The 24,440-nt window shown below is 44.2% G+C and overlaps 1 protein-coding gene across 4 annotated transcripts in view; it reads left to right on the top strand.

Annotated features, from left to right (window-relative positions):
- Window positions 1-24,440, top strand: part of KALRN (kalirin RhoGEF kinase) — a gene marked incomplete at its 5' end in the record, with an annotated part of 529,922 nt that overhangs the window by 162,616 nt on the left and 342,866 nt on the right. For all 4 annotated transcript variants that reach the window (XM_082483615.1, XM_082483616.1, XM_082483614.1 and 1 more), the window contains 2 exons: window positions 1,966-2,040; window positions 14,943-15,057. In XM_082483615.1, coding sequence (XP_082339741.1) covers window positions 1,966-2,040; window positions 14,943-15,057 — 190 coding nt within the window. The remainder of the gene's footprint in view (window positions 1-1,965; window positions 2,041-14,942; window positions 15,058-24,440) is intronic.

Here is a 24,440-nt window from a genome sequence, read left to right as displayed (position 1 = left end):
ACACTTTAGTGTCTTCAAGCCATTGTGATGCGGCTACCACATTAGCTGTTCTCATTTGCTTCACGGTTGGATGAGATGCTTGTGTACAAAGCTGCTTAAATTCCAGACATTGCCTGTGGCTGAACAGTTCCTACCTTTGATGTGAGAGCTAGCCACAGCCTGGGATCTGAGAGGTTATTCTTGTTAAGAGGATAACTTAATAGCAAAGCCTCGTATATTTAAGTCCTGCTTACTTGAGCACCGAGAGAGTTCAACAACCAGGACTAGTTTCCCTGGTCCCAAAACACTTTACTAACACAAAGCACTCTTTAGGGATCTCTCAGCACCGTGCTCCAACGCTTATTCAAATTGCAGTTACATTGGTGTTGGCCTTGCACTGCGTTACCGCACTCCTTTGTGTGCTGATTTTCATGAGCACAGGCTCAGCTGGTGAACTTGCTCATCCTCTGGAGCTGAGTGTCGGGGAGGTGACACCTGAGAACATGTGGGGACACAGAGAGGTAGTTGTAGCCATTGGTGACCAGTAAGGGATGTATTTGCATGTACAAGATGGTCTTGTTGCACAAGCTGACTGTGAATGAATGGCAAATGCTACCTCATTTGCCATTAACAGTAACTCAACCATAATAATATGCAGGTTCAGCTGCAGGTGAAAATGGCTGTTATGGTCTTCATCCTGTCTGTTCCATGTTTGCATGGATTGAACCACTTCAGGCTGCATGATGCAAGAAATAGATGACAATTTGGGGGGGGGGGGGGCAGGCTTTTATCCCCGTTCCCACTTTCAGACCCAGATGGTCAAGTGTCATCTGCGGGATTCAGCAAAGGTGTGATGGCTGGAGCAATGTTGCCCTGTTTCTAGCCAGTCAAGAAAGCAGCTTAGTGAGAAGACTCTTTTGCCCCAGTACCATTTCAGAAGAATGGTGGTTGCTGCCTGCCTGCGAAAGGCAGAAAGTAAAAATCCAGGATTTCAAATGTGTTGTACTCTTTGATGAGCTGGAATAGGTTTAAGGCCATATTGAAGATCACTTGTCGTGATGGGTATTCACTACCCAGTGATGGATGAGTTATTTTTCAGAGAAACTGCAAAGGTGTCCTTCAAACCCATCTTTTGTTTTGTAATAGCACTGATGGAATAGCAGTGTCCGACCTGCTGTGGGGTGATCCATTACTGCTGCTCTTTGGCAGAGCAGAAAGATGCTGCTGGTGGCTGAAACCATCAGCAATTCTTTTGCTAAGGCTTCCAGGAGAGTAAAAATCTGGGATTTCTTTGGTGAACTTTCAGGAGACATGAAAAAATTCGGCATTGTAGGGAAGGCAAATGGCAGGTATATTTAACATGTAATCAAACAGCATGAATACATGAGTATGCGCTGTGGCTTCAAACCACTCCTTACCCAGGGAAAACTTTGGCTGGCTTGTAAGGAGTGTGTCCTACCTCTGGGTGCAGTCCACACCTTGAGCCGTTCCATCTCCAGCTGTGCTGTGTAGACCAGAAAGGGGAAAAGCCTCTTTTAAGCCAGTCCCCACAAATCCGTCCCAAGGGCTGATGCTAAATGGGTGTGTATGTGCTGTAACGTGCCCTGCAATTTTGCCTGGGCTGTGTTCAAAACGGCGAAGGGAGAAGGTTCCTGGCTCGGTGTGCAAGCTGGGCATTTCCCAGGCTCAGTAGTATGGTCTGTGAAATAGGCAGTGGGGGTAAATCTGGTTACTTGGTGCGAAATTTGTTAACTTTTCAAAACTCTTTAAGGATAAAGTGATGAGCTGATTCTCTGTATTTTCTTTTTACAAACTTCTCTATTAATGCTAGTGCTGTTTGTGTATCAGCCATTAGGGTCTGTTTCTCGGTGTTCTTATGTAATTTATAGACGTTCTCCAGTCTAATTTTGAGAAACATGGAGTGTACCTGAAGCTGGGAGCAAGGACAAGCTCTCTTCTAATTTCCTGTTTTCCTCTGTTTTGCAGGTTCTTTTCGAAATGATGGTTTAAAAGCTGCTGATGTCCTCCCTATACTGAAGGAGAAAGTGGCCTTCGTGTCAGGTAAGCACATCTTTTCTGGATCCCTCCAGCCCAGCATGAGCACTGCCTACCGCGTCCTGGTCATTATGGCACTGCAGAGTCATGAGGGACCAGTTTCATGTTTGGACTTGGTAGTACTTAAATTAGCTCTTTTTGCTAAGAAAAGGGCTGTATGTGGAACAGGGTTATCCAGTAATAGAATGTTGGAAACTGGCCTATGTTGATTGTCTTCGTATTCTGAGAAACAGGTAAATGGGCAGCACAGCTGGGATGAAATGCAGCTTCTCAGCTCCAGCCCAGACCTGTGCTGTCTCAGCATTCAGGGACGGTTCAGGGATCCTGCTTTGGGTTCAAGGTCAGTGAATAGCATTAATTCCTGTTTGTAGGAAGCACTCAGGCCCATAAATCACTGGTGTTTCATTTGCAATCCCGATCAACTTGCAGTTAAAAGTACCATTGATGCTGCATTTACATAATAACTCAGATGCTCAAAGATCTCCTGCCATCCTGTACAAAGATTTACAGCCTTCATTCAGGAGACAAATCTCTCGAGGACCTGGGGGTGGATGAGGACTAGACAATATGGAAAAGGCTTTGAGAATGGCTTGGGTGATATTGTTTCTGGCATGAATTAGAACTTGTCAGGGAGAGGGGGAAGAGAAAGTCTGAAGCGATCATAATCTTGCATGAAGTCACTCAAACTGGCAGCATAAAAGAAGGGTATTTCCAGTGCCAGCGTCTCTGATGATTGCAAACTATTCAGACTGCTTTTGGTGATCTTGCCTGTCGTGATGAGAAAACCTGAATCAAAAATAGCCATCCCCCTTGTTTGTAGTCTTTGCTTTTTGCTCCCTTCATCTCCCCAGTTGTGCTGACTGCAGAGGGGACGAGAGTAGGAGCAAGGCCGTTGGGTGCCTGGACTCTTCCTCCCTGGCTCTCCCTCCAGGTGCTGGAGTGAGGCCCGTAAGGTTGGGGCTTGTCATCCTGCTGAGCCACAGAGATGCCTGGCCAGGCAGGACAAGCTTTTGCCTTGCCTAATGGTTGGTGTGAGATTTTTCCCATGTAGCAACGGTTAAACAGTCCAGGGATCATAAGTCCAGCAGTGACTTAGGCAAATGACTTGTAGCTCTATAAACCCTAAATTTTCTGAGGAACATGAAAATCCAGGACTTTGAGGAACTTTGTGAGACACCAAAAGCCTCATGTGAAAACCCAAGACTATCCCAACAGTACTCGCATGTAGGACTACTTTACCTGGCACTGGTGACTCATTCTGAATGTCCTGACGTGTTTTATGCGGTTGTTGTCTTTCACTGCTCCAAAGAGAGGAACATAGTCATAAAAACACAGCGTACCTACAGACTTGTTTGCGACACAAAGCTGAACTGGGCGCTCTGGGCAAGTGAAAGGGAGGAATTTATGCAGGGACTGTACTGGAATTTAGTTCTTGGCTCCTGCTGTTGCTTCACATGGAAATGACTGCAGGATCATTTGGTAATTCATGGAATATTTAATAACGACAACCTGTCTGGATCGTTTATACAGCCCCTTCCACTGACGATGCCTGTGTTTAGCTCTGAGCCAGAGGGTCTCACACCAAATCATCAGCTCGTTAGATGCTGTCCCAGGCCAAGCTTGCCTGGTGGGGGGGCGTTAAACAAGCAACACCGACATGATCCCCCAGGGTTTCGCACTGCGATCCGCTGCAGGCAAGGGACAGCTCGCTCCTCGTAGGCTCACCAGCCTCCAGACTTGTATCTGCTCAAAACGTGCCTATTCCTGACACAGTTAGCTAGACAGCTGTCCGAGGATTAACACCTCCTCTCCATGGTCTCCAAAAGCAATGACTATGGGCAACAATTGTCAGGGGCCTTTGCAGACAGAATGCTCTGAGCGGCTAGTGTCTTTTCGCAATGGCCCCAGCATTGCCCTCCAGCCCAGAATTTAAGTACTGCCCAGTCTTGCTCTGTGTTGTTGTAATAAAGCAGATTAAGAAAAGGATTTGAGCACTTCAGCTGATGAGTAGGTTCTTTTTAATTAAAGTGGAATAACTTCCTAAGGTATGCTCTGAGCACAGAAGAGAAAATGTTTGCCAAAATAGAAAAATCAAATAGCTGGACTTTGCAAGATTAAAAAAAAATAATAAAATTGTTCTGTAGTTGGTGCAGACTCTGGGAGCACATTGCATTTGTAATCAGGCCTCCTTGAGGAGAAGGAGAATTTTATTGAGTCTTCTTCAGAGTTTCGTACTAAAGTTAATTTTAATGATAACAGTACAGTAAAGTTGTCAAGGGGGTTCTTCTTACACCAGCAGAATTTACCAGCACACACAAAAAAAATCTCAGCTGAACATCTCGGTTGCATAGTTTACTTCCATTCTCATCTGCTCTGGCTCACCAGCTTGTTTTTTAGTCCATGATTTGACAGGAAAGCTGCAGAGAACAAACGAGCTCCTTCAGGCAGGGGCCATACCATGCTTTGTGTTTCAGTGCGGTGGATGGTCCGTGCCTGGACCATGCCGAGCAGCAGGGCAGAACAGGCAGGGAAGTGACACCGGCTCCTGCCTGCTCCAGAGCAGGCACAACAGGACCTGCCTGCACAGCCGTGGAATCTCAGAGGAGCACTCAAGCTTTCAGAAGTGCACTTAATTTCAGAGTTGAAATACAGCTGTAACTAGCTGGGCATGGATTCATCCAGCCTAAATGCCGTCTGGGGCTCTGTGCCTGGCGCTTCCCCTCAGCTGGCTCAGCCGGCAGCGAGCAGCAGGCGCAGTGCTCTGCATCCGCATCCCTGCGCCGCGGGAGAGTTGAGGGGTGGATAACGTTGGGATTTTTTCCTGGAACTGGGTCTTGATTTCTTCCAGTGATCTCATGTATGAGCTAGACTGAACTCAAGCAAAGTTCATGTGTATGTGTGTCTAAACAGCACCTGAAAATCCCATTCCGGCACTCATAAGCAGAGAGATGGCCTAAGCAGTCGGGAGCACGGTGCATCCCAGCCATCGCCGTCTGATTGCTTCCATCGCTGACCTCGTGAAGCAGATTAAGCAGGGGGTTGGCAGGGGGGAGGCTTTGGCCGCCTGCTTGTTGCCTAAACCCTAATAAAATCTTGGCTTTGCCTGGGTGGTTCACTGTTTTGCTTCCAGCAACGGAATGGCTTTGGGAGCCATTAGGGAGAGAGCTACAGGCCAGAGACTGATTTTTGTATTCTGAGGAGATGATGAGCGCAGAGGAGAGGAAATAAAACAGGTTGTAGATTATTTTATGTGGTTTTTTTTCAGTGAGAGGTGGTCAAATATTTTGGAAGCTGGGCTTGTAGTCTTTCCTAGGAAACAGGGATGCTGTTTTAGAAGAATGGTTTAACTTGGGATGTTGTTCAGCTGCTCGATTATATTTATAGGAGATTTTCTATTGATCAGTGCAATACAGAGGAAGCGTATGAGGCGCTCAGGAGAGGGAGGGCAGCGTGTTACTGTGTTCCCTTCCCGCGCATGGAGCTTTGCATACACTTCGGCTATGAAAAGCTTGTTAGTTGACTAATGCCGTGGGTCTCGCTGAAAGCATTTGCCCTTTCCCCACGTCCCACCCAAAAGAATTTCTCAGGATCCTTCCCGGCACTTCCCATTCCCTGGAGGGCTCAGAAGAGTGGCAGCGCGTGGGCTCCCGCCTGTCACCCAGGTACTGTCTGCTCATCTGCTGAGCAGGAGTACAAAGGAGGAGGCTGGGCAGGTTTCTGAGAGGGTGGTTGAGCACGGAGGAATCAACAGCAAAAGGCAGAGGGGTGTAATAAGCCAGCGAGCTGCGGCAGCTGTGACAAGCTGAGCTCCCAACACTTGTTCAGCAAAGCAGGAGGTTTTTCTGTGGACTTTGGGCAACAAAAGGCGCAGAGCAGGGAGACGTGGACGAGGCAATAGTTCGGCCATCTCCATCCTTCAAAAGCCCTCCGTCCCCAACCCCACATGTCTCAGGAGCAGCCTTGTGAGCTGGGTCACAGCAACGTCTGAGCCTGGCTGAGAGCCTGAAGGAAAAACAGACAGGGATTTCCTGAAAGGTCTTTCAGAGGAGGAATTTCAGTGTAAATAGATCAGATGAAAGGACAACTTTGCAATTAGGTTTCACTGAATTTAGGCCAACAGGAAGAATCAAAGAGGAAAGCTCAGAAGGGAAGACCCTGACCTTCCCAAAAACTTGTCTGAAGACACCACAGGTCACTTAGTGCCAGAGGTATACGGGACCCCATGTGGAGGGGCATGTTTTTTGTTTTTCTGCAATGGATGCACTTCAGTCTTCAGAGAAAGGGTTGAAATGAGACCCCAGGGCCCTGTGGGCACTGCAAGAGTTCAGATCCAGGTTTCAGGGGGTCTCAAATGCTGATTTGTGGACACTGGAATTTGTGTTGTGTTGGGAATAGCACTAACCAAAATATTTAATTTTTGAATGATGTAAACATTTTGTATTTGCACAAAAAGTTTTGACTTAAATTAAAAGTTTCCATTATCTTCTTCCTCTGGAATGGAAATTTCAAATGAAAGATCAACAGTTCTTATAAATTTTGTTACAGAAAACTGTCTTCCATTTTATAACATTCCCTGATGTAGTTTGAAACCAAGAGAAATTCCAAAAAGAGGAAATACACTATTAGAAAAACATAGTATTGCTTGACTGTTGAATTTTTCTAGTGGTTTTGGGCCATCATGCTTTCATCTAGGATTTGCTGCTGCATTGATGCAGATTTTTCTGTGAAGAAGAAAACACGGAAGTTTAGACTATAAAGTTTCCAGGTCTTTTGATGAGGTCTGAGCCTGCTGGATTTTTTTTTTTTGCAGTTGTTTGTTTTTTCCTTTTGTTTTTCAAGAGTGTTAGGTCATATTTGAGAATAGAGAAGAACCTTTACTTATAGGGGCTGTTTAGATATCCTCATGGAGACTCTAAGGTTAAAGCAGAAATCAAAATGTTTCCTAGGATTTCTGATTTCATCGATGGTTTTAAATGTAGTGCGAAGAATCAGTTGATGTATTTCTTTCCATACGTTTTAACTGTAGCCATGGGCTATATTAAACTATTTTTGTGGAGAATGTCTAGTCACTGCCAGCACTTACTGTCTGGTGCTCGGACACCAGCAGCTTGCCGAGATCCACCGGTATCTCCTTAGAGCAGGGAGATTTCTCCTTTATGTACTTCCTTAATTAGCATGTGTGAGTAGTGATGCAACCTGTGCTGTCTTGTGCAGAGGCAGAAAGGTTCAAGTGCCTTACAAAATTGGGCAAAAAGTCAACCCAATCAAAATTTCTATGCAAAAAGACTCGGGGGATCACAAGTCATTGACTGGGTATCATCCAAACACGTTGGACTCTGACCACCTCCTGGTCGATGGTTTCCTGCATCCTGTCACATAGGTATAGCTTCTCAATTAATGATAGGGACTTTGAAAATAACAATAAGAGGAAGGAACTGAGCCTGTGAGGCAAGAAGGCCCATATACATCCCATCCTGTTCCAGCTCACAGGGTTTTCTTGTCCTTAAAGACACAGTGAGCTCCATATGTATCTCAGCAAAGGTATCATCTTCATTAGCACAGGCAGTTGAGGGTTGTCCTTGCATAGAAATCAAGGCTGGGAGCTTATAAATCAATATAAAGACCCAGGGAGGTGACTGTAGCATCTGAGGTAATTAATACAGTAACAACCAATCATTTTGGTCATTTTGCAGTAAGGGGTGCTCTTCTGTCCTACTAATGAGACTCGTCACCTCTGAAAACTTCCTTATTTCTGTGAAAGTGCTTTGGTTTGCAGGCTTATTGTTTTTTCCTAAGGAATCAATTTTAACTGACAAGAAGCACTGAAATTCACAACTGGACATCCTTCCTATATTAGCAATGGTTGGGTTTTTTAATAACTTTTTGATGGGAAAATACAGGCTATTTGAAATGGAAATACTTGGCTGGAATGTGCAATTTCAGAAACATTTTCATCCAACTGTTTTCCAGCTCTAGGCTGAATTTCTTCTTAAAACCAGAAAGGAAAAAGACTTCCTGATAGCAATTATGTAAGTCCAATAGCTTGAACTCTCCCCTGAACTTTCATTAATTGGCAGGATCCTCTACTTGGCTGTAGCTGTCAGGGACTTACCTGCTGAGGATGTGGCAAACTTGAGCAGCCAGTTATATTAAATCAGTTTATCACATACTTCACTTTGCTGATGAACATTAGAAATTTTGTCATTGCTGTTTCTCTGTGCTCATCTCAAATCAGGAAAACAAACAGTCTGTGATCAGGGTGACTATGGCCTCTCTTTGTTTCTCCTTATTCTGTACAGCTTCCACCATGATGCCCAGTGGTGTGAGTTTGGAGTGCCTGTCGGTACCAATTTCAGTAGTGTGATTGACATCGCCACGTGCTGTTTTGTTCCCTTCCCCTCTCCAGGGGAAAGAGGGTGTGCAGTGGGATATTTTTTTTAGAAGATTTGGGATTTGTTTTTTTTTTTTCAGTTTCTCTATTGTTTTTTTAAATATATACAGCTATCCCATACATCTGCAATAGAGAAAGCGACATAAAAAATATTACTTTGCAGCTGGAGCAAAAGGCAGTGATGTTTGCACAGGTGTAAGGGGCAGCATTGAAGAAGATGGTTCTGGTCCTCCCTTGATACTTCACAACAAACCATCTTCTTCCAGAGGAAGAAACGGGCTCCTCTGGACTCTCTGTGGAAGTTTTGCTTTCCACACAAAGAAGCTCTTTCTTTGGTTTAATGAGTCTCGCTTGTCCTTAGTTTTGCTTTGCTGGGGCAATAACTTTCTCAGTGGGAAATGAGACAATTTTCCCAGTGGCTTGTCGGCAAGTAAACATTCAAATCAAAGAATTATCCCAAAATAGTCTCATAAATCAATGAAGGTGTATTTACAGTCCACAATAGATGGTCTCTTCATATCCGTGCAGTGGCTCTGGGTGGTTGTGGTACAAATTCAGCAGGTGGGAAATGGGATCCTCCGGCCATTGCACTGAGCATCCCACCTACAGCCACTGCTCTGATCTGCTCTGCCAAGAGATCTTCTCGTGGGAACATACAGCCTTGTTTTTGGAGTCGTTAACCCTAAATGTAATGTTGCAAATGTTGGCCATTAGGATTTGATTCAGGAACTTGACTCTGGGATATGGCATGATGCAAAGAGCAACACACTGGTGGATCAGGTGCTGGTGACTGCATTGCGGCTGTGTAAATTTGCAGGTGGGATTGTTGTGGGAGCTTAAATTTCCACCACTATTGCACTAGAATCACCTGCTTTGCAACCAACTGAATTTGAGGGTGATCATACAGATAATCCTATGTATGACCCTTACAACAAATTAGTCCCTTTTGAAGCTGGAGGAGTTTTAGTATAGAGGTATGTTCACAGGAGGTCTGGTAGCAAGCAGACTCTCACAGAGCTCAGCTATGGCAGGGAAAGGAATATTAAGACTCTGGATACTAATTCCTTGGTACTTTGCTGTCCTAGGAAGTCCGTCAATTAGATTTAGAAGTCCAGAGCATACTGTTTGTCATTTTATTGAGGTGCCTGACATCAGCTGAGCTCATCCTGTCTCCTAGTTCTCTTCATTATCATTCTTTTTTTCATCATATTTTGGACTGAAATAACTTTTGAAGAGTATTTCAGCTCCTCTGGAAACTCACTTATGATCTCAGCAGAGTCTGCAACATCAAGATTGATCAGCTTATGATCTCCAGGGGTCAGATGAAGCACTGTGTTCATTTGAACTGCAGCAGACATCTGAACGGGGGCCAGAGACACTGTGCACTGCTCCTGGCTCTGTTGCTGTTGTGTTGCAGGACCTTAGACAAGGTCCTCGGGAGCCTTTATGTGTATGGACGTTTGTCTGCATCTATGGTTAATCCTGGTGAATTCATACTTATAAAAAGAGTGCAAAAGGAAGCAGAGGGCTTGAATACTTTAAATATAGATAAATGCAAGCAGGTAAGTGTCGTGATAGAATGGCTGATAGAACTGGAGAGATGCAGCTTGAAAACAGAGCTCGATAAAATCATTATCTGTTATACACAAGAAGTCTGCATTAAAGGAAACTGATAATTTCCTGTCTTAAACAGGACTACACAAAGCTGGAATTTCAGCTTTTTGTGTATTATCAGGAATGGATGTGCCTCAGGACTTGAAATTGGGAAGGCCGTTCACAGAGTTCCCATTAACAACGCTCTGGGTTGGCCAACATCTTGACTTAACTCTCAGCAGTTGGAGCCATCATAGGCAGAAGCATTTGGGCCGACCAGTGAGAGGATTAAGATGTCAGTTCAGGCAGCTGCCAGGATGGAGATCTTGTGGCCAGAGTCCCTTTCTTCTTGGTTGCAGGCTTGACCGGAAAAGCGGTCGTCAGAAGGTAACTGACTGTGCTGTCTGCTTTCATGCAGGTTTTTTGAGGTTTCTTTAATGTTTTCTTTTAATGTGGTATGCATCATGATGCCTTGTGCCATCACTGCAATATCCCCTGTACGATTTGTGGAGGAAAAATGATGTAATCCTACTTCTGGGAACAAATGCTGAATTTAGCAATGGTTTCTGTGTAGCCTAGAAGAAAGGGAGATGGGAAGAACCGGCAACCAAGCCACTGACAGGCAAGGCCATCAACAAAGGAAGGAATGCAAGACATATATGGCTAAATATTTGTTCTCAGTGTACTTTGTGCCCTGAAGAACATGTGTTTTTCTGACTCCTTTTTCCAGAACACTAATAACTAGACCATCTGTTTGCCTCTCTAAATCAGAGCAAAGCCCATGAAAACCCACCTTGAAAAACAATTAGAAATTATCAGCTGTTTGTTTTAGCATTTAATAACTGTAATTAGCAAACCTAATGACATGTTTGATTATTGAATCCCATGTCTGTGAGCCCAGTGGGAGGCAGGAGATAGGACATATTGATTAGAGCAATTGAGACTCTTTACTTCCTTCCTTTTTTATTTTCTTTTAAAACAATATGCTGGGTAGTTCTCTGAAGAGACTGTGCATGTAAAATTGGTGTTGAGATCATGGCTGATTGGGGGCAAAATTAGGCTCCTTGGGTGGATTAATAACAAGCAGAAACAGAGTTTCTATGCCCTTAGCTGCTGACTTTTAGCCTAAGCACTATGAAGCTCTAACACTAGATCCTGACTAAACGTCAGAAAACCTCATTTCTACTCCTGGTTCTTCCAGTGACTTGCTGTGGGATCTGGGCTGAATTTCTTCCCTTCTCTGTACCTCGCTATTCCCCTCAGTAAAAAAGGAGATAATAGTAAAGAAGAAGAAAGATATAGGCCAATGCCAAAAGATTTTCTTCTCCTTTAGTAGCTGTTGCTACCTGTCTGGAGGCTCCGTTAGAGGAGATGAGCGTCCTAATATAGGCATGTTAGGTGACTAAAGTTTGACAGTGGTAATATCCCATTTAGTCAGCCTAGAAAAGCTGAGATTTGTGGTTATAAAATGCAATGGAAAAGCTACATATTATTAGTACTTAAGAGAGTAAACCACAGTTACTGAACTCTGCAAGTTTTATGGTGGATTAAACATACCGTGGTTTGTTCTGGAAGAAACCTGACGTTTCTTCACACAGGCCCTTCATAAAATTGTAAATTATGCAGACAGTCATAAAAATTAGGGATTGCTCATGAATAATTTGGAAACAAGTGAAGGATTTTAATATGTACGATGCACTTGTAATAATAATTTCACCCTATTGCTCAAAGCATAGAGCAGTAATTTTATCACAAATGAGAAACATTTGTTTCTAAACCTCACATTTCTTGAGATTTGCCCCATGTCTCCTTGTTCTTCTGTGCCATAGGACTAGAAGGAATTGGTCCAGGCACTTATTTATCCTTCCATCATCCAGAAACCTCCAACTGGGTCATCGTGTAACCAACCTCCTCCAATGAGAATTAACCCATTTTCTCCGATCTGTCCTGGTAACTTCTGACTCTGCGCTAGAGCCTTATTTATCCTGTTCCCCTGAGGACAATTTAGATGACCTGTTGAGGGACAATTGTTATCCTGAAGCAAAGACAGGACAGGAACATTCTGGACCCTGCTTCTTTTTCTGTAGCTGAAATCCTTGTGTTACTCTTAGTAAAAGGCTCAAGAATTTTCTAATTTAACTTTTTCAGCCTGGCAGGATTTATATAATTTTTTTTTTCTTTTTTTTTTTTTTTTTTTTTTTGCAGAGCTCACTTTGGTGGAACTCTAGGTGGGAAAGGGATCTCTGGCCAGAAACACAATTTTTGGTTTACCAAGCTGAGGTGAATGGGGAACATCAGAGTGATCAGGGCTGCTGGAGTGTGGGAAGCTAATGGCCCTTCCCGGGTGTTTCATATCCTGGGAGAAGTTTATAACTGTGGGCTTGGATGTCTCCCGATCTCATCTTTTAGTGCTTTTCCACTTTGTAGGAATACTTAAATAATTGGGAGTGGAGGAGGAGAGGGAGCCTTACTGAGTAGCGGGTAGCATGTTCTTCTGGGATGCAATTCAAGTTCAGGTCTCTGCTTCAGTGAATATCTGGAAGCTTTTGAAAGCCTTGGTTACATCTTGATATGACAGGAAATTTTTCAAAACCTTGAAAAGCTTCCTGTGGTGAAAAAAATATTTCCCTCCAGCTTTAGTTACTGCATTGGTTTGCCATTCTATAGGCTGGCTTTCTTTTCTGTTGGACACATCATGCATGATATAATGGTTTTGGCATTGTTACGGTGTGTGAAACAATCTCAACAAAGGGAGAATGTGTTTAAAATGATGATTTTTTTTTTTGTTATATACATATATATGTATATAGGTCTGAAAATAAAAATGAGCTTATTTCCTCGTAAATTGAATCCTTGTTACAGTACACCCCCATTCTCGTGCTATGTGGCAGAGGCATGGGTCAGCCAAGGTGAGACCGAATTCCCATGGATCTTCCTCACCTTCATGGTGTGAAGCCAAAGGCAAACATCAGGCACAGAGATTTGGGTGGAGATTAGGCAGGACAGTCTTTAGACGCCATATGTACCCCTGGCTGCATGAGGGCTCAAAATGAAGATGGCATCTCTTCTTTGCCTGTCCATTTCAACCCCTGGAGAAATCAGGCATGACCTGGCTCCAGTGGAGAGTTGCACAAAGCAGCTCTTCAGGTATATAGCATCCATTGAAAACTATAGGAATTTCAGTGCTGACGAACTGTAACACAGGGTAACACTGGCATCTCTGTCTGTATAGATGGAGTTTATGTAAGAGACTTTGACTTGTACGGTCTGCAGTGCTGTAGAAAATTCTTTAGACGGGACTTAGTGATTTAAAAAATGTATATATAGTAACAACATTGCTATTTTTAGCTGCTTCTGTGTGACTTTGGTCACGTAGAGAAACACTGTGCTAGAAGGTGAGCTTGTAGCTATCATGGAATCAACTGAATGGACAGTTTCAGAATAAAATGGACAGGGGGTATGTTGTCAGATGGGAGCTGGATCTACAAGTGACTTCTCTGACCTGTAAGCAGGGCCAGCTGGAAAACCTGTGCCTTGAGGGTACGTGCATGTGTCTCATCAGTTTGGTTTCTGGTTTGTCCACCTGCAGGAACTCCTGCCATATGAGGCACCCCCTTGGTTCCTGATCTAAATTCTGGCCAGAGCAATTCTTTGTCCTGTAGTGATCCAGGATACTGTTTTTCCAAGCGCACACGTGCTCTCATGCCGATACTACTCTTATAGCAGAGCCTCTTAGGACTCTTCCTCCTGAATTAGGGTGTTTAGCACCTCTACAGAAGTCATGACCCCACTGAGTGCCGGCTTCCCGTGTGCCGCATGAGAGAACGCAGCATGGATCGGTGCTGGAGATGTGCGTGTTGATGGGTGGCTTTTTCTCCTTGTTGGCCAGGTAATTCAGTTGGGAGAAGCACGTTATTTTCCTTTCTCAGAAGGGATATTTCTGTTGAAGGGATTATACTTTCCATTGAAAAGTGCAAGCTCATCAGCATTTTTACGGCTTATTTGCAAGATCCTTGCAGTTCTGCGCTAGCTTTTTGAACTGTAGTTTTACAATGACTTTTTTCCTTGATAACAAAGCAAACACGTACCTAACAACACACAATTCCTGGAAAAGTCCTGTGATAATATGCGAAGAAAGAAGTAAACATTGAGTGAGACACTAGATTTCAGTTTCAAGCTTATTAAACTTTACTCGCTAGATTTGTGATTGTATAATTCAGGGTAGAGTCATTCCCTTATGGCTAAGCCTTTTGACAATTGCTCTAACAGATGAAGTGCCAGACACTGGCAGTTTACAAGTAGCGGATTTTAAGACAGGAAAGGTACAGGAGAAAGAAAACAAACCAAAAATCATTCCAATTGCCAACAACGCTCTCTAAATAGAAAGCATAGGAGGCATGAACTTGTAATAAAAATTTCAATTTCTTATTAATTGCCAGATAGATCAGAAGTCTTACCGCATAAACATTACTGAGATACATCGCTTCTAACCGGCGGGACGTTGTAAACTATTTGGCTATGAATGATGCAACGCGCTGAGTGACAGTGAAAAATACTTTCACTTTCGAGGTGTTGACCAGTTTAAAACTATCCCCACAGTAGGATTTCATTAGCATTGCCTGCTTGGATTGGCAGTTATATGAGACTTGATGGGATTAGGTGGAAGTCAGAAGAAATGCTAGTAGCAATTTTCCTTGTGTGTCGGGGTTTTATTTATTTATTTATTTATTTATTTATTAATTATTTCCCCCTTGGAGGTCCAGCAAATGCAAGCACGTCTTGCTCAATTAGGCAAGCCTGAAAGTTACAAAGAATGCACGGGCTTGTGAATGTGCTGTAATTTATGTTTATCAATTCAGTGCACGTAGTTTTTTTGACGTGTGCTTCCTGCCTGATTTTCTAACAATCCTTTATTTTTCTGCAGGTGGCCGTGATAAACGAGGTGGTCCTGTCTTGACCTTCCCAGCCCGCAGCAATCACGACAGAATAAGGCAGGAAGACCTTCGGAAACTTGTGACTTATTTGGCCAGTGTGCCAAGGTAAAGCTAGAAAGAAAACACTTCAAAGCTTAGGGTGGATGGATGGGTGGGGAACTTGTTCTTGGCAGTTGCTGATTTCCAAGTATTAACATTTAGTACCTTCAGTTCTTGCGATGGAGAAACAAAAGTGTTCCCTTCCTCCTCCTGTGTATGCTCTGACGGTTTTTATCGCACACACGGCAATGCAGGAGCCCCAGAGCGGAGATGGTGCAAGCAAACCCAGGCTTCAGGCTCACAACAGCAACGAGGAGAAGCTCTTGTTCCCCATGTTTCCATGTGGCTCTTCTAGAGGAGTGGAAAGGGAGGAGAGCGCTTAGAGGTCTGCAGTTAAATATAGCCAGCTGGAGAGAGCCTGCTGTTGCTTTTTAAACCTTGTGGGAGGTTCGGGAGAGCTGAGGTAGGCGACTGTAATTGCTGGGGAGGAGAGCCTGCCCTGTGCGAGGAAGCAGATCTTCCTGCTCCAGCACTTCCCAGAGCTTTCTCCAGGCTCAGGAAGGAACATGGGCGGGCTAAAGGGGAAGCTTTCAAAGAAAGGCATTTCAAATGGTTCTGCATGTAAACCAGCACCTTTCCCCGCATTAGTCCCCATGTCCCTCCTCCAGCATGCAGGTCCCCATCCCTCTTCCAGGGATGCTGGAGGAAAGCTCTGTTGCCAGTGCATATTTATCCTTGTAAGCTTCGGGAGACAGTTTATAGGGCTCAGTGCCCAGGTAGGCATTTCTGAGCCAATGTTTAATGCCTCTGAGAGTACGAGGCTATGTACACCCTCATCCAGCTTCCTTTCTCTATTTTCAAGCTTGCCAAATATCCTTACCCTTATTAAGGTGAAGGTTATCTCAGGGCAAGTGAGGGGCTGAGAAGGGATGTTCAGGGTTGCAATAGCGCACCCTGCGCCACCCAGGAGCTCCTTCTTTTTTAAACCCAGGGTGTGACCTGTTAAACAGTGCTCACATTTTTGCAAAGAGTGAAGTTAACACCTGAAGGGCAGAGGGGTTGGCTGCATCTGGAAACCAAGAGGTAAGGGTCTCAGAAACACGCTCAGTTCCTTAAACATGCAGAGAATGAAGGTCCCATGTTTGGTATGGAAGAGAGTTGAGGGCTGTTTGGAGACTCATCACTTGGCTGCAGAGAGTGAGGGGCAAATGCAGCTGCGTGTGCCAGATCCACCAGTCCTCGTTTCCTGGGCTTCACAAGTCCTCTGGTGATGCATTTTTTGCTGTGCTGGACTTCTGCTCCTCAAGGTTTCACTAATAAGCTGAATTAGTTTGCTTTTCTCCCCACCCCCTCCCCTTTTTTCCTCTAGCCAGCTCTATTTTCAGCCATATTGTGAGAGAGATTATGGACGTGCTGCGGGGCTGGCAGAGCAGTAGGTCACTCCCTGGGAGTGCATGTCCCAGGGTTTGGCAATCCCCCTCCAGCTGCTGCAATAATGAAACTGCTCCCTTACATCTTATCATTTTTTTGCGTGGTCACAAGTACGAAGATATGACATTGCTTGGGGTTGCAAGCAATTGCACAGCAAAAAATTACCATCTGACATGTCAACCTTTTCTATTAATTGCTCTTTCCTCATGGAGGTGGCAATAATAGCAAGATACGTCCCTTCTGTTCCCCTCTCTCACGCATCTAAATCGATTAGCTCAATCTGAGATGATGCTTTTGGTTGTCTCACTCTGAATCAGTCCAGCAATGATTTTTCTCTGATGATGCAGAAGCAGGGGGACAGAGGTGTATGCTGAAGGAGCTAACACAAGACCCAGCTGCTTGTCTCTCTAGAAGCACTGAACAAGCATTCCTCCTCCTGGTCCCCACTGCAAAGCCTTGCTCTGCCCTGACGTTTGAGGCCTTTGAAGGACATCTCTCTAGCTATACCAGAGAACATTGCTTCCTCTGAGGTACGACCTCCCACCATGAAAATGTGCCCAGCGGTGAGGGACTGGCTACTCACGAAGCACTTTCACCAGTTTCCCAAGGATCCTTGCAAACTGGTTCTGCGGAGATATTAACCAGAGTTAATCTCCTGTTTGGGATATTACACACTGAGAGGTGTGGAGCAGAAAGCAGCAAGAGTGATCAGAGGTCTAGAAAAAGTGACCTGTCAAGGAAGGATTAAAAGGGCAGAGGTTGCTCAGCCTAGAGAACAGAAGAGAGTGAGAAGGGTCTTTGAAAGCGTGTTGTGCTGCTGCTAAAGGACAGGGTTTGTGGGGCTAGGGCAGGAAACAAAAGTGTTACACCGAAGCAAAGGAAGCTTAGGCTGGACGTGAGGAAAGCATTTCAAATGGATCCCCATTAGCACTAGAATGTCATCTAATTTCTTCCTAAATTCCTCTATAAGTCTATAGGCAAAAACTGTTCGGGAGAGGGGATGATGAATCAGGAGGTGACTTCTTTGGGTTCCTCCTAACCCTGTTTTGTCTGGTGCTGCAGTTCTGGACCCACTGCTGTAGGAGGGAAACGTGACCACAAACTTTGTGCGTTTAGGCACTCAGGATTGCGTAACCTGTGCAGTGTGAGAAAACACTGAAAACTCATTTCCCCTAAACATTTTCTTCACTTTAACAAAGGCAACCAGCAGACCTTTCAAACTTACTTATTTTTTAGAAAAAAATATATGGAAGGAACAGTTTGAGTTCATATCACTGGCTCCCAGTTCATATTTATTCCAAGATGAGTGCTGTAATGAATAACTGCATCAGCCACCCACCAAAATAAACAGTTTCATTAGCAGAGACTCTGAACAGGATGTCAGGAGAAACTGCTCTGATGTGCAGAGTGCTGAAAGGGGGAGAGTTTTTTGTGCTAGTTGAAAAACTAGAAATTCTTCTTTGGGAAAAAACCGAGAGTGTAATTTATCATATTGACACCAGTATAATAATTCTTTCTTTATTCCCGGTGCAATGGTTTCTGAGTGAGACAGATTGCTATCCACATTGATACTATCTGTCACTTAACCCTTGTTTTATATCTTAATGGAGGGGGCAGAGGTGGCGCATTGCTGGGAGCTTTGAGCAGGTATGAGATTGGTGATGAAATACGATGATAGATTAGGGTAAGCGAAACCAGGGTCTTGCTAGCAGTTTTCCAAGTTTCTGAATTCAGCCTTCCCCAATTCCTGCTTCAAAACCGGAATAATAATGTGGGTTTTCTGAAAGCAACAATGTGTGTTTGAGTTAGGGCAGAATAGTGAGGGCTTTCACGCAGCTGGGAGTCACGGTCAGGCAGGTGCCTGCAGCCAGTGGGGTTTCCCGTGTGCCTGAGGATTACTGCTTGGCGGTTGGGACTTCAGACCTAGGAACACAGTTTGTTTCTATTCCAGAAGGGTAACCTTGCAGTCCCTGCTGCCTGGGGTGCCTTAGGGGACCTGGAAGGTTCAGAAGCCTGATCCTGCACTCTTGGGTACGAGGAGGAGGTTGCAAGTGAGTGTCTGACACTGTAGACAAATGCAGTCCTGGTTCGGTGCTGTACACTGGATCTTTCAGGCATATCACGAGGCCCTTTTCTCCAAACGGTTCCACTATAATTAGTTACTAAGAAACGAAGACGCTATTCATTAGAAGTAAAGATAATTGCCACGGATGCCAGGTTTCTACCACTCTGCCGTTTTCTGCTTGTTTTACATTTGCACTAATGCGTTCTGGATAGGCGAAGCTGTATTTCTTCTGAATCAGGATAGCTCCTATTTACATGCAAATTTAAATGGGATGTGATGTTTAGAAATTTGGAGGGCGTGACTGAATCTAGGATAACATGGTGTTTATGATCGGGGGAGCTGAGGGGCAATTTTCTGGCCTCGCTGAGGATATTATTTTTTAACATCAGTGCAATGCCATCTATTCCGGTAGACTGAGTTTTGATTTATATGTGTGTAAATGAAACTAGCACCAGGCCAATCTCCTCTGTGAGCCCTTTGGAATTAAGAATTAAGTTATGCGTAGGCTATAGGAGGATAAAAAGGAGACAGAATATTATTAGCCTGAGTTATCTCCTCTCACGGCGAAGCAATACGATGAAGGAAATGTTCTCTGTCAGCTATAGTGAATCTTCCGGCCGAACACATCAATCTGGTTTGGAGCCAAGATAAGCAGTCTTCTGTGCTCGCTGCAGAGGGGGAAACCCGAGATGCCTCGGAGGCCTGTATTTTTAAAGACATCTACTTTTTATTTGTCCTCCGTTTAAAAACCTGTTCAAATATTTCCCTGTTCTGGGGGACGTCCAGGGCTCAGAACAGCAGCAAATTTTTTCCAAGGGACAGCCTGTGTGTTTGAAGAGCTCCTCAGAGCTGCCTGAGTTGGATGAAAGGTGCTAGGATCGGTAAAACAACTCAAGTGCCTCTAATAATTATTTCAGTGATTGGGGCTTTATACAATTAGAAGAGCAATACAGGAGATGGCAAAACGTAGCAATACTCACCCACTCTTGGTTTTATTTTAAGCTCTTCTCTGATGACCTGTGGTACTGTGTGTATTAGCTCCTCTGGCCAGGAGTAGTGTGAAACTTATTTTGTTGATTGATAGGAATTAAACCCTAGAGCTCTACTTTCTGTTACATGATCCTTGCACAAAAGAAGATTTTGAGGATCATTTTTTTTGGATGCTACTTTAGATCTACAAAAATAACCATGTATTTTAAAAATAACACCAGGGACTTCTTACTAATTTTAGTAACTAAATATCTGGTGCCATCTACAAGATAATTATTCCACCATACACTTGTATCAAAATACCACAGTAAAAAATGAAGTGAAGCTAATAAGGCTAATAGAGGTTTAGTATTTTCTGCAGATACAATTTGATTTAAAAACAAAAAAAAGTAAGTATATTTTGGAGAAAGAAGCTCATTAGTATATAACTGCCATGAAAGCTCCTGAATTTAAGAGCTTTTTGCCACTCAATAGCCGGTCCAAATCCAGCTTTCATTGTATGGAGTGTTGGTATCTGATGTTATTTTCACCATCAGGGATTGGAGCACTTCTGTGGAAATAGTTGTTGGTCTCACCTTGTCTTCTTAAAAGGCTTCTGACCACATCACTCTGTTTTGCTTCCTGTGTCCCATTACTGACCACCTCAGGACCAAGTTATATGTTCACCTCTTGTTGGGGATCAGCTGCAGCAATGACCTGTTGAGACATTTTGTTCCTAGAGAAGTGAACAGTGGCTATAATTGATATTGAAATTCTGCAGTAAGTGTCTACAGCTGCCAGCCTGGCAAGCTCCCCTGTTTACCAGAAGCTGCTAGAAAATGTGGACTTCCTAGAAGTGCAGAGGGAGCAAGAGCCATCAGAGCCCAGGGAGCAGGAGTTGTGAGAAAAGATTGAAGGTGTGGGGATGCTTAGGTTAAAGAGAAGGAAAGTAAAAATTTTGTGATTACAAGGCAGTATGCAAGACTGAGATAAAGGAAACAATTTGGTCTTAGTGTACATGGCAAACAGGACAAAAAGAAATGGATTAAAATCCTAGATTGAAGAAATGAAGCAGGTTTCTGTAGCACCTCCGTCTTGGAGACCCTGGTAGAAGGCATATCAGGAATGACCCAGGTATTGTCGCTACTGTCTTGCAGCAGAGGGATGAAGACAACAGCCTCTCCAGCTCTCATGATGCTGCTTTGTGTAAACCTGTGTTGTTTTTTTTTAATAGGTACAAGATTTTATTTTCCCGTGCGTGTTTATTTTTAATCCCCAGATATATTTTTTTTAAATTAGTCCAAAACTAAGGTAAATGAGAGCTTTCCATATCAGTTTCCAAATTACTTCCTGCTTTCATTGCCTGTTGCTGTATTCTTGGATAGTGTAAGGACTGATCTTGCACAGCTCTGGACCTAAAGCAAGCGTCCTCTATTCCTCTGCCCTCCGTGGAAGCTGAGAACACTCTCAGACTGGTTCCAGTTTGGTTTGCTGCGGAGCCCTGCTCTGCCTTCCAGCTGGAGAACAGTTGCGAGTGTTTTCAGAGTGGTTTTGTGATGAACAAGACAAATACAATGATACAGAGCTTTGTAGTTAATCTACTGTGAATTGCACAGCTTCTTCTGAAGCCTATAAAGGGCAGGGTAAGCTGGGCTCTGCATATCACTTCCACCAGCGATCATCAGTACCTTCTGTTTGGGTGAGCAGAGGTGTCTCTCATCTCTCTATTGTGAAAGAGGCAAATGAGAGTAACATAATGTTAATATTGAGAAAAACTCATGGATATCTGATCGTCTCGTTTCAGAACATGAGTTCGGGGAATCAAATAAATAAAATAAAAGTCGGTGCTATTTCAAGATTAAATTCCTTATTTGAAATAAATTCCTTAAAGGACATAGAATATACTTTGCAAATCCCTTTGTACGTTGTCTATCTTGTATCCAAAAATATTTGCACCATTTTGAAAGACCTGAAAATCTGTTACTGTTGTATCACACTTCAATATTTATATATTCTTAAGTAGTAGCTTGTTCCATTTTATTATATATTAATTGTATTCCAATAAGTAATTGAAATTACCGATTGCCACATTTAGAGAAACTAGGATTTCAACTCGCCATTGTGTTTTTAAGCATTCTATTCAACACTCAACATCTGCTTAATTTTAGACTATAAATCTGCAGTTGAAAACAGTTAATGTGAAGGAATCCCTCATTTATTGTGTCTGAATTATTTCCAAGGCAATTGTTCTTTTTCACAGGGTAGGGGAGGGGGTCCAGTTTTCTCTGACTGCCAACCATGCGGACTCATGCTGATGTTTCAAAGTCATATTGGGTTCTTTCTGGTCCATCTAATGTCTCCAACATAAATATTCTCCAGTGAGCTACTTATTTGAAGGTTTAGGATTGCAGAGGTAGCCCTACAGGCCAAGGTTAACGTACAAAGAAAATGCAAAGGTCTGGAAGAGAAGTTCCTTTTCCCAGCACAGTGCTGCTTTTCCAGCCCAGTGAGAGCTCAGTCATGCCTTCTTTGGTAGAGTCAGCGGATAAAGCTCAACAGGGGGACGAATCTGATGGGATAAAAGGTCACTGTTTTATTTTGTGCTCTTCCAAACAGCAAAGCAAATGTCTCTACCCAGTTTGGGTCCAATGCCTTTTGGTTTTACTGGTCTGGCCTTTTTTGCTCCAGCCCTACCCTCCCATTTGCAGGCTGTTTCTCCTCACCACGGGCAGTGCATTCAGGCTGCAAGTTCAGAGCCGCCAGGATGGCAACGGGCAGAATTCTTTTCTGCAGCACCCATCTTCCAGAGTCCACTGCACAAAACCCAAAAAACGGGCTGCTGCAGCTAAACTGTACCTCCACAGCATCGCCACGCCTGGCTTCTTTCTTTCTCACTGAGAGAGGAGGGACTGGAGGGCTCCTAAAACCCTCTGAGCAGAGGTAGAGATGCCTGTGGCAGCGTTTCCCACTAAAAACATGGCCAAAAGGAGCTGACCTGGAAACAGCAATCTCCTGTAAAGATGGTGACGCTATGCAGCAACATCAGCCGAGCCTCCTCAAAGCATCCTGAGAGGTTGATGGCACAGGGGTCTGAGCTTTGCCAAGGCACTGGGAAAACCCCAGCTGTCTTCTCAGGTGAGCCTCAGATGCTGCTCAGCTCCCCGACTTGGGAAGGGGCTGCTGATCTCTGGCTGTCCCGAGCAAGACGGGTGCCTGCCCTGTGCAGCCGCTCCCTGTGTCACTGAGTTCTGTTAGCAATGTTGTAGGTAGTGTCTGACTGCATTTCCAACAGGGGATTTGGGGCTGGGAAGGATTCTGCTCAGATTTCTCCAAATCCGGAGCAAACAGGAAAACAAGCCCCCTCACCATGCACACTGCCACTGCTGGGATGGCAGAGCCACCGTGACCAAGTGACACCCGGTGGCGCCAGCAGGCTCTGGGGCCTGATCCCATCCCCTGAGCTGTCTCACGTAGAGCTGCGCTTCTGCACTCTGCTTTTTGAGCTCTGTCCAAGCCCTCGGTCTGGGGATTAGATCAGCATTGTTCCTCCTTCCTAAATGGCTTTTGCATGTTGATTGTACCGCTATTTGCTGCCTGAAAGAAGGAGCTGAGGTGATGGAGAAAAAGCAAAGCTTGTAAACTAGGATCTATCCTGCACCCGTTCACTGGTGAGGGAGCCAGTGGGCACCGCAGCCTGCTATAAATTTTATGCAGAGCATCATTTTCTCTATCCTCTTCCTCGTTGGCTCTCTGACAAGTGGTTTGTGAGCCTTTGCAGCATGCTTTGCCATGCTGCCCTTTGGCCTTTTCCATGCTAGTGCTGATTTAAAGCTGCTGTGTGCTCCTCGTGGGCTTTTTAACCATCAGATTTGGTGCTCTACAGTACTCCAAGAGGTCCAGGCAGGAACGACCTGGAGAATTCCATGGAGAAGGCAGGTTTGCACTAATGCAAGAAGTAATTCAGAAGAGCTAAAATTAGCAAACAGAGACCTTTTGTGGGAGCGGCGCGCTGGCAGCAGAGCCGGCACCAGCCGCATGCGGTTCCCTCCTGAAGCTGTCAGCAACTGTCAGCAGAATTTGCAGTGGTTCAGCCAATCCTAACTTTTCTTTTCAGTCATCTCTTTCCTACGGTTTTTGCAGAGTCTGTAAAATGGTTTTTGTCTCATTCCAGCATGGGTGCTTGTGTTCCTCATCAGTAACTCCAGTACGTGCTACATCCTTTTCACCCTTAGAAATTATTATAATTTGGAAGCGTCTTATGCCACCCTCTTCATGGACATCATTAGAAGCAGGAAGACTACTGCTGTGCTTTGCAGTCTGCTTTGTAATGGGAATATTGTCAAAGGTATCTTAATGTCAATGGAAAGCTCTTCTGAACTCCCATGGAGAATGGATGAGACCTTTACCATGTGCCAATATGTAGCAAATAATGGGAGACACAGAAGTGGAATCAGTCTAGACTTCCTGGTCCTTATCCCCATCAGATGGATGGAGGTGTTGTGGATGCTGCTCCAAAGTCTGGATTCCCCAGTGCACAGCTTGGGTAGGAGGACTGAAGTTGTGTTTTCAGGAATATATTTTTAGCCTTGTCTCCAACTGATAAAAAGCTTACACAGTTGTGCTGTCTGTCAGTCAGTGTTTAAGCCAAATCTGTCAGGGAAGACTCTCAAGAATATTAAATTCCTACAAATTTAATGAGAATAGACAGATACGTCAAGGAAAGAGACCTAATTAGTGTCTGCAGAGGGGGAAAGGTGATCTGAACTCACCCTTTTTTAGAGACTGGAGGTAGAGGGGATATGTCCAGAGCATCTAAGAGGCAAATTTGTTATTAAACTTCAGAGAATAAATGTGCAAACCACTACCAAGGGTTCGGCAGTTCCCATGCTCATGAAAGTGCAGGCTAATTTATGGTATTAGAAAATTGAATCGTACTAAAATAGAACAATGACCAATTCATGGTAACATATGGTATTGAGCAGGC

The sequence above is a fragment of the Vanellus vanellus genome, assembly GCF_965231255.1.
Source record: "Vanellus vanellus genome assembly, chromosome: 5".
NCBI lineage: Eukaryota > Metazoa > Chordata > Aves > Charadriiformes > Charadriidae > Vanellus > Vanellus vanellus.
This window is presented reverse-complemented; position numbering and strand designations above follow the sequence as displayed.